The sequence below is a fragment of the Aythya ferina genome (genome assembly GCF_964211825.1).
Source record: "Aythya ferina genome assembly, chromosome: 1".
NCBI lineage: Eukaryota > Metazoa > Chordata > Aves > Anseriformes > Anatidae > Aythya > Aythya ferina.
Genome location: NC_140296.1, coordinates 17030711 through 17041663, shown reverse-complemented (window position 1 = coordinate 17041663; position 10953 = coordinate 17030711). Strand labels below are relative to the sequence as shown.

Genomic DNA, 10953 nt, shown 5'->3' with positions numbered 1-10953 from the left:
AAGTGATACAGTATTTTAGCACTTACCATTATCTATCTTTGTTCTACTTGCAAAGGAAATCATTGGTGGCATGCTGGACCTGGAACCACGGCTCTGGAGAAAAGGAGTGAGGCAGAACTTTGAGGAGCAGAGGAAGAAAGTGTTGCAGTTTGCACAGTGGTGGAAGCCGTATGATTTCACCAAAAAGAAAGAATGAATACGTCCTTGAGGTCAAGGACTACATAAGCCATAAATTATACTAAAGGATATTTCATATGTTAAATAGGACACCAGTATATTATATTTTGCTAGGATGTTTTAAACCCAGGGATATTGTTTATCGATTGTCTCTTTCTGGTTTGGATAGTTTGTGTATCATGTGAACCTGCAAGCCCAACAAACCAGATCTGCACAGTGTTTCTGTTTTTTCATTTTTTATCTGAGCCAAAATAATAATGTCCCTGTGGCTGTTGGAATTCTTCAAGGTATACCTTTTACTTTTGGCTTTTTATAATACTGGAAACGACAAAAAATTTTATCTTGTAGCGTAGGACCAGTAGTTAATTATTGCAGCAACTTTTTATAGAAAACGATGTAAATTTTATGAACATGATTAAAACAAACATATTGTTGCACTGCTTTGAGTCTGTATTCTGTTGGTTGAAGCAATTACATTGTAAATTGCTTGAAGCCATTGCAATATAAATGTTCAGTTAAGATGTGATAAACCTCCTGTTGGCCCTCTGCACAAGAATTAATGTCATTTTCTGTACGTTCAAAATGAAGTAATATTTTTAAACAGACTTGTTGCACAGAGAATGATGAGATTGTCCATAGTAGGCAGCAAATTTTGGCTTTAATAGTAACAGTTAATTTTGGTGACAATAAAAGAAACATAAGGGGTAAAAAACCAAAGCAAAACAAAACAAAAAAACCCCACACCTCTGATGGCCAGCCAGAAAGAAAATCATCACAGGGACCTCCCTGAATAACTCTTCTCCCTGAGCATCCTCAGGTGGCAGGTGGTCTGCTATTATACTTTCCTGATAAAGAATACATAGTTTTCACTTGTTCCTGCTTACGTAATTGGGGACTGCTTGTCAGTTGCTTAAAGGCCTACTCTTCACTAGGTTTTGTGTTTGTTTTTTCCTGGGTAAAATTTTACAAAAGTGGAGGTGAGGAAAAGGTGAAGGGGGAAAGGGGAGATTCTCGCATCACTAGCAATCAGTCGCTGTGCATGGGAAAGCTGGAGCAGCAGTCTCAGGCTGCAGACCAGTGGAACAGCACAGAAACAGAAGGACAAAGATGAAGATGATGCCACAGCATCCTCTGCATGGGTAGAAGAAATCAACTTGCAAATGAAAGACTGAGTGTTGCATGGAAAAGCCCCAGAAAGGCAAGTGGAAGGACGTTCCACTTGCTCAATAAGAGCAAGTGCCGGGTCCTGCACCTGGGACGGGGAAACCCTGGCTGCATGTACAGACTGGGCGATGAGATGCTGGAGAGCAGCCTAGAAGAGAGGGATCTGGGGGTCGTGGTAGACAGCAAGTTGAATATGAGCCAGCAGTGTGCCCTGGCAGCCAGGAGGGCCAATCGTATCCTGGGGTGCATCAAGAACGGCATCGCTAGTAGGTCAAGGGAGGTGATTGTCCCGCTCTACTCTGCGCTGGTGCGGCCTCACCTCGAGTACTGTGTGCAGTTCTGGGCACCACAGTATAAAAAGGACATGAAACTGTTGGAAAGTGTCCAGAGGAGGGCTACGAAGATGGTGAAAGGCCTTGAGGGGAAGACGTACGAGGAACGGCTGAGGTCACTGGGCCTGTTCAGCCTGGAGAAGAGGAGGCTGAGGGGAGACCTCATCGCAGTCTACAACTTCCTCGTAAGGGGTTGTCAAGAGGCTGGAGACCTTTTCTCCATTAACACTAGTGACAGGACCCGCGGGAACGGGGTTAAGCTGAGGCAGGGGAAATTTAGGCTGGACGTCAGGAGGGGGTTCTTCACAGAGAGGGTGGTTGCACACTGGAACAGGCTCCCCAGGGAAGTGGTCACTGCACCGAGCCTGTCTGAATTTAAGAAGAGATTGGACTGTGAACTTAGGCACATGGTCTGAACTTTTGGGTAGACCTGTGCGGTGTCGAGAGTTGGACTTGATGATCCTTAAGGGTCCCTTCCAACTCAGGATATTCTATGATTCTATGATTCTATGACGTTAGCACAGCAGAGGCTAAAGCAGCGTGCAGGTGTCCCAACCTGCTGCTGCTCTTTTCCTGTTTAACTACTTGTCTGTAGAGCTCGGATTAAGAAACAGATCACTAAATATTGCAGGGATGAAAGATTGTTCACTTCTAGTCCTTTGGTGGTCTTTTGCAACTTTTCTGAAGAACTAATACTTTTTTATTGTCGTACCCCAAAGCTTTTTTTTTTTTTTTTCATTTTGCCCTGCAAGTCTGGTAGAGGTAGAAAGCTACTACATTGTAAATTATTTTCTGTAAAATCTTTGTAAATGTGTGTTACTATAAGAGAAATAGCTTAAAAATAAGTTGTCTTGATTATTTTAGTGATTTATTCTGAGATTTATTATTTTTTTTGAACTAGCAAGCCAGGATGAAAGAACCATGTCGACTGTTCTCCGGTCAGTTTTGATCTTCCTTAGGCTACTGGAGCAAATAGGATGTGAAATAGTAGCTGCTAGAAGTTGCTTACAATGTGGTAAAGCTGAAGCAAATTTAGGTAAATCACAGTCTTTGGTGTATGAAGCATGACTAAAAATTGTTTTCTCTGAAAGCACATGTTGCCTCTGGTCTCATCTGCTCCACGGAGGATAGCCATGAAGCAACAGAGGTGATTGTATTTTAAGGTTGTAGAAAAGTCTATCAAATGCTGTGTTTGACATGCAATTTTTCTAAATAGCGTCACTTCTGCTTGAAAATCTGCCTTCCTCGAGGGAAGCTGTATGGTTTGCACAAAGGATATCTAACTCATACATAGAAACATCTTCCTCTCTGACTCATCATCTGTGCATATTTTATTATTCTGTTTTCAGCAGTGCTTCTAATCTTCTTGTGACCAGAAAGGACTTTGAAATATGTGAGTAAGGGTAACTATCTTAATGTAGTAATGCTGGAAGATGCATGTCTTAGTCTGTTAGAAGTCCTGAGAATGGGAGATTGCTTACCACACGCACCAATAGTATCTGGTTGAAATTGGTCACAGACCAGGCACAGACAGCTTCAGGATAGGCTGTTCCTTTTCATAAATACCTCTGAAATATTCATGAGGTTGTGAGAGTGAGCACAGCTTGTTAAGACGTTTATTTGGAAGGAACGGGACACTTAGACTTTGGTCCTTACTCCTAAAAATATTAAAATATTTTAAGTAGACTCTGTTCTGAAGAATACCCAGTAACTGGATTGTCTGGGGATGCTGAGGTGGAAAATGTAAGTTTTTTGAGAACAAGGATCTGAATCTGGATTTCTTAACATTGCTATAAAAGTGTGTCTCTGTGCTTATTGGTGTAACCAGGGAGAAAAAGGGACTTCTCTCACCACGTGAATCTATATGTATATCCTAACAGGTGTTGGAACATATTTGTGTCTATCCCTGTAAGAGAGGAAGATTCTCCTACAATATGCTGTGTGCTCCTGCTTTTCTGCTCAGTGCCTGGCCTAAAATGCAACGTTTCCCTGCTACCGTGTCACTTTGACTTGTGTGAAGGGAGAGAGAGAGGGAGAGGGCACAAGAGATCATTTCCCTGAATTTGTATTTCCTTGCTGTGCTAAAGGCATAGCATCCTCTCACTGGCATTTCAGGTTTTCCATCAATTCGGGGAAGGAGTGCTGCACCAGCACAGCACTGTTGCTACAGCTTGCTCGTGCCCTAGGTGAGATCTGAGCAGGAGCTTGGGCTCCAGAGATTTTGTTCAGGTACGTTTGCTGCTAAGCTTCCTACAGAGAACCAGCACGGGTGATACAGTCCAGGGGATCATCTGCCTCTGACCTCAGTGCCTTGTCTTGGGGAAAACGAGCTGACAGGCTCCTGAGGGATGTTCTCTCCATCTCTTTTTCTCAACCTGAATATTCCCTGGGCCCACGTGGTTGCTGTAGAAGGCTGCCTGAAGCGTGAGGCAGTTGGCTGCTTACTAAGAGCCCATGTTTTGAGGTTATTACTTATGCTCAAGTTGTTGAAGGAAAGCACTGTGAATTTGTACACCACCATTAACTACAAAATGGAGCTCAAAAGCTACCTCAGTATCATCATCCTTCTCCATAACCACAGTGGGTGATAGCAAGGTGACTGCCTGAGGTCATCTGCTGAAGGCGTAGTTAAACTGGGCTAAAATGGAAAGCAAGGCTTTCTGCCAAGTACTGGTATTCTTCCAGGTAGGTGGAATCCATATTCCACTTGTTTTTCCCCTTCTTTTCTTGGGTTTTCCACCAGGGTAAGACCACGAGATGCTGTCTTCTGTGCAGTTTTGGTCTAAAGCAGCACTGGTGGACCGCTGCTTTGCTCTTGTTAGAACACCTGAAAGAATACAATGTGGATTTTTATTGCTTTGCAAGAAAGTGAATATAGCAACATTCAATCTCAGGTCTGGTTAGACTGATTTTTTTTTTTTTCATTTTGTTCATGAATCCAAAGAATGAATTAGTCCCAGGGTCATAATCAAATGAGATTTACTGGGTTTTTGCATACTGAGCTCAACCAACTTGTTTTAAATTTCATATAAGTTCTGACTGGAAATTAAAATGTTAAAATAAACGGTAACTCTCATAGCAAGAAATCACAAATCTTTGAAAGAAGCAGCAATTTGACGTGACCCTTAGGGATTCTCTTTGGTCGAAATTTCTTCAGTATTTCCTGTCTTCTGCATCTGTATTTTTGTTGTTAAAGCATGTTTTCTCTCTCTAATTCCAGCTGGAACCACATAGGCTGCTGTACTCTGCTTTTAAGCATAGCTGTGTTGGAAGCAAGACCCTTAATGTCCTATCTAAAAGTGCCCTTCATTTATTTACTCGTTAACCCTTACAAATCAAGACAGCCTAATCCAGCACAGAGGAGCAGACTTTACAAATCCAACTAACATCATAGTTCTCATGGGCGTATTGATAGAGTTGTGCAGAAACAATACTTTTCTAGTTTATGTATTTTGTTCTGTAGTTAAAGTGAGGAGGAAGGATAATATGTTTCTGTTCAAGAAAATCATGCTGCTACACCTTTACAGGGAAACCAGTGTAAATTTAACCTCTCAAATTAAGAACCACTGCAAGTTAGTTCTAAGAGAACATTTAAGCTTTCATTGGGTCCCACACTTGAAAGGAAATACAACAGCCCCAGAATTGACCTAGGAAATCTTTGGAAAATAGTTATCTATGATTGTAGACATTCATTAATTTGTTGTTTTAAGCATTGTATCTTGCTAAGATGGTCAGTCCTGCACCACTGCCCACCTGTGCCTTTGTTCTGATGCTTACAGTAACGGGTCGGTAAAGTAGTAGAGTTACATTTCGGAAGGACTGCATAACTGCAGGGCATCTTTAACTACAAGCATCTCTGCCCTCCCTGGTGTCCTGCCTCCTAGGTGTGACCTGAGCACTGCACACAGAGAGCTCAGAGGCACATCACGTAACACAAAACGAGGGTGTTGGTTTCATGAGAGAAAGCACAGCCCAAACTCCTCCAGTGTGGGTAAGTGTAAAAAGTTCATTTGCAATGCCCAAGCTGCATGTGCCTTTGTATGAGTGGTTGAGACTCGTGGCCTGAAATGGCTCTCATGAACCAGCTTTACGTTCTTAGAACTGAAAATACATCGATTCATTATTTTTCAATTTAAAACTCTTATGAAAGTATCTTAGAGCATGTACACAGTAAAATAGGAATTCAGAAAAGAACTCACAATATTAGCCATTTAGATTAAAGTTGAAGGCATCCTCCACAGACCAGTGTCTTTGGGGTCAATATTTTTATTCAAGATTTTTTGATTTGTGTTGTTTGGTCACTGATGCTCAACCACTGACCACCAGTCGATCTAGAATGATAAAGTTATACTTTGTACTGTCTTGAGATAGGACAACATGACTTCTCAAAGGCCCTCCCAGATCTTTCCTTGTTGATTTTAAGATTACCTTCTTCAATATTGGTATTGGATTTTAAAATGGCTCAGAACAACACTTGCAGGACAAGACATGAACACGTAACAAAGCTGGCATGTTAAGTGTTGCATTAATGCAGTTATCACTGTATGCCTTCTCCGTTGCTGTTGTCACAGGTTTACAAGATTTCATTCAGGGATGCCAACTGATTTCTCATGTCCAGGTGCCTGTCATAGCTAGACCCAGGCCCATGCTTTGTAGCTGTTGGAGACCATTATAACGCCTCCATTTCTTTCAGAGTTCTCCCCTTTAGTGCAGAACAGCTCTTTGAATCTGTGACCCCAGCAGCAGGTCCAAGTTCTCACAACAACTTCCCCGTGAGGTGGAAGAAGGCAACAGTCAGTAATAGTGGCTATGATAGCATCTCTGACTGGAACTATATAGGCTGAGTTTAGAATGAACGTGAACAAATTCAACCAGAAATGGTGACTCTGTTTTCTTTTTTCCCTTTCTCTTCTCTCTTGGCTGCTATTAGATGAAGTAGGATTTCATTTTTGTATTCAAGCCAATCTTCAATTGATTATATTGATTTAGTGATACTTGGTAAGGCTTAGTAATATTTGCCAGCACTGGCAAGTCCTGCCAGTGAGCCACTAAGGTTGCCCAGTCTGCACAAACACACCGCATTTTTGCCTGAATCAACCTCTCCCATGGGTGGTGAAGAGGGTTTGCTACTATTGCATAATAACGAAGGTACAAAAAGAGACATGCTTATGGTTTGTCCAAGTAGCACCAGCACTTTGGTTAATCTGGTTAAAGTGTTTTCTGAGTGGTATAATGCTTATCACCTGTATCTGACTTCCACTTAGTTAAGTAGATTGGCCTATCCAGATCCTGGGGAGTCCCTGAAGACCTCTACCTTTTCCTTTCCTGACAGGTGTTTTTTTTGGAGATGGCATCTGTTTATTGGAGATGGGGTGCGGTTCCGATTCTCACCAAGCTCTGGAGAGCTTCTTGCATTATGCAAGAAGACAGGTACTGGGGACTAATCTAAATGTGATCGCTCCCAACTCCTCAGGGAGCATGTTCCACATCTGGATCAGCATTAATGATATTTACTAACGAAACCCTAGCATGGTGACATAGCAGCTAATTATTATTTTTTTTTTGTGCTATGTTCCTACTTGTTTAATGACAGACAGCAGGACCTTTTAAAACTGCAGGTCTGACAACTTTGCATTAAATCTGTTATTTCAGTTTAGTCTTTAATAGCATGTCTAAACCCCAGCCTGAATCCCCAAATATAATCACATTACAGACCGATTATTTTGCTTGCTGAGTCACTTTGTCAGTTTGACAGCACGCCTGACAGAAAAATGTGATTCCTTTTAATTCTTTGATTAAAGAATTTAATTAATACAGAATTTTATTTTGTTTAGAGTTATTAAAGTCTGTCTCCCACTGACAGCCACTAGCATGGTTCATTCTTTCTCCAGTCCATTGAAACTGGATAGGTTTCCTTTGTGGTAAATGTAATAAGCCATCACACTTCTGGGCAAAATAATTCTTACTGCCATGCTGGGCTGCAGATGCCTGGTCTCCTTGTGCTTGAAGATCTACTCTCAGTTCATTGCTTAAAGGCCAGAAGATGACTGCATTGATCTGTAACAGCCATGAATGGCCAATGCAGTCATAAAGAGGGGCTTGACCCCCTTGAAGGCTGTCTTCCTGATGGATGTTTTTGGAAGAGGGGCTCCAAAGGTGTGGAGACAGAGCTTGGAGATGGGAAATGAACTTTTAGAATTGAACAAGGTCCTCTTGAAGTAGCAAATATTCAACACAGTATTTGAAATTCTGGGTACTTAGAAGAATTGCATATATACAGCATCTAGTGAAAAGTTAGAGCTGTTAACAGAAAAATACCGTCATGGCTAATGACTTCTGTCATTAGAATAGGAAATGAATTGTATTAGCATTAGTATTTTGAAACTGTTTTTCAAACACAACAAATACATTATAAATTAGAATTTATTAATATTGTATTGCCACGGGTATCCTTGCAGACCAACTCAGCTGTTGTGCTGGCTGTTACGTAGTCACATAACCAGGCCAGCCATGTCATAAAGAGGTTAAGCTCTGGCTAAAAAACTCAGAGCAGAGAAGTCAAACTTTGCACTCCCATTTTGCTAATGAGCAATGACCCACAGAAAGATGAGAGCTTGTGTGAATTGCCACTTGACACAGTGCAGTCCCTCCTGCACAGAGGAGGTCAGCACAGGGCAACATTTAATTGGAAAGATGATAATCCACTTCTAATTTATGGAAATGAAAAATAATCATGAGATCTATGCATGGACATAGAAGGAATGTGTAGGGACAAAATCAGAGGATTTAAGATGCAACGCTGACCTCATGACTTGTAAGGTCGTAAAAGATAAGGAAAGAGTTTTCTACGTGCACGCTAAGAAGAAGGCAATGGGAGCATGGGATCATTGCTGAGTTAGGGAGAACAATTAATCAATGGTGCAAAGGATGGATGAAGTAAGTTTTGCTTTTAACTTTAAAAAAAAAAAAAAAAAAAAGATTAGTTTTGACCAGATGCATAATACAATTAAGTTTACCAAGTAGATAATAGTCAAGTCAAGAGTAAGGAAAGAAGAGGTTGAACAAAATGTTAAACAACTTATATGCATGCCAATCTCTGAAAAATCGGCAATAAACTATCTGGATGGTTTGGAGTACTTTGGGGAATGTAAAAATACTGTTACAGTAGACTATTAAATATTTACAAAGAGACTATAAATTACAGTATAATGTTAAAGTGTGCATACAATTACCTGCAATTATGTCCCATAGCTTTGTTCCTCTTGTGAAAGACCTGCTTTAAAAAAGAAATTAAGGAAGGTTTCAAAAAGAATTGAATTTTTGAAGTTCTTTTCCTGGGAGTCTTCACATTCCTTCAAGCCAAAGGAAGACCTTACCTTTCACTCCAAGCAAAGCTTGTAATATTTCTACTATTTTTTTTAATTATTATTTTTTTTTAATTCTGCAGGCCCGTTAAAGTTCATCTGTGAAAAAGTTCTTTCAGATGGAGCTTTACAGCCCAAGAAAGAGAGTATGAAAATCACTTTCCTCTTGACGATTTGTGCAGCAGAAAGGTTGTTTGGAAGTGCACATCTTTTTCTACCGGGCTATTCTGCACCCTCTTGTGGCCATCAGGCTCCTTTTCCAGTCCCAAATCCCCTGAAGTAGGTAAACACATCGCGGCTAGAAGCAACATGTTTCGATCCCAAAAGGCACCCGTGTGCCCTTTCCCTACAATCAAAGAACACACATCCATTTCAGAAGTGGTATATTCAAAAAAACTATAACTTTTTATTAAAACTTTCTTTTGTCCTTCAACAGTCCTCTACCACTGCTGGAATGAAAACCAATCTTGTCTGTAGAGTTTGTGTTTAAGAGCTACTGTAACCAGACAGGACTCCTACAGTACTTTCTCAGCACCACAGGAAAATGCCCCTTGGGAATGAGACAAGCTGTGGTTACACGTATATTTATGCATCGTCTGGGCTAACTCATGAAAAAAAGCAGTCCCTCCCCACAGTCCTTGTTCTCCTACCCCCAATGAAAAGAACATGGGAAGAGCAGCTCACATTTTTATGTCTTTCCCCTTAAGTTAGGCCTATTTTTTATATGATAATTGTGTTCTGCTGAGCTCCATTTCTCACATCCTTCTTACACAAACAGTGCTGCTATTCCATAGGTTATGTCCATAGCCTCTTTGTTTGACTGACTCAGTCCTCCTGTTGAGGAGGCTTTTAGAAACCATTTAGTTTAACAACATCATCTAGACGTTTTTTATCTTCCTGATACAGGTCTCTGCCCAGGGATAGGTGAAATCCTCTCGCTTCATACCACTGTGGTTGCACAGAGAATGCTGACAGAGTTTTCCATCGGGTCATCAGGTACCGGCAGGCATTCAGGCGCAGAGCTCGATCCTCCACTCCTGTCCTGAACACAGCCAAGAAGAGGCCGTGCAGGCGTGGAGCTCCGGATGCTTTAGCTGACAGCAGGCCCCTTAATTCAGATATGAAATATATCATTGAAGGATCTAGTGTTCCTTGTGGTTGGTATTTCTGGAGGCACTGCAAGAACCACAACAAAAATAAACTCTTGCAGAAGATGTTTTTAGTATACCAATTTCAGCAGTTTAATACCATGTAAAAATACAGCAGGAAATAGATTATTATTATTATTATTTTAAATAATAACATGCAGCTGTAGAAACCAGGAGTTTGGTTGTGCATCACAATTGCCTACGTTTTTAAAAAACTAAACTCTCTTCTTTTTAACTTTTGGTCAAAGAGATGAGAAGAACCTCTGGTTCTGGGCTGAGGAGCCCAGGATGTGGCCTCTGTCTTCACTTGTGATTACAACTGTATCAGAAGAATGAAGGTTTATGTATAATTAGGTTTATTTTTTGTATTATTTTTTTAAAGAACTTTATTCTGGTAGAACTGTTCAGGCATTTGGAAATGATACACAGTGATGTTTGTAGTGGGTTTACGTGGCAAGGTTTTGGTAGCAGGGAGCCATAGGGGTGGTTTCTGTGAGAAAGATCTAGAAGCTGATTAAGGAGGTATTGGGGAGGCATTGGGGAGGCAAGGACAATCCCCAGACATGGACTGTATATCTCGAAACAAGACACTGAAACTCATGATAAGGAAGCGGCAGACGGACAGAGAAACAAACGTAAGGACTATAAATCTCAAAACTGGACATTGGAATTCATTATAAAGATACAACAAACGGAAGAATTGGCAACAACCAGCTCTCGCAATTAAGAAACCTGCCAATTCAGCAAATTCCTGACCAAAGGTGAAAA

The 10953-nt window shown here is 40.9% G+C and overlaps 1 protein-coding gene and 1 long non-coding RNA gene across 2 annotated transcripts in view; both read left to right on the top strand.

Moving 5' to 3' along the window:
• The window catches only part of CWF19L2 (CWF19 like cell cycle control factor 2), a 69480-nt gene extending 68866 nt beyond the window's left edge, over nt 1–614 (top strand). Inside the window, exon 18 of the mRNA XM_084507037.1 lies at nt 56–614. Coding sequence (XP_084363163.1) covers nt 56–196 — 141 coding nt within the window. The 3' untranslated portion in view covers nt 197–614. The remainder of the gene's footprint in view (nt 1–55) is intronic.
• Nucleotides 615–2191: 1577 nt separating this feature from the next.
• LOC311430457 lies at nt 2192–10661 on the top strand. Its single transcript, XR_014688803.1, has 3 exons — nt 2192–7103; nt 9121–9316; nt 9944–10661. It is a non-coding gene; the product is annotated as an uncharacterized lncRNA (long non-coding RNA).
• The last annotated feature ends 292 nt before the right edge of the window (nt 10662–10953 follow it).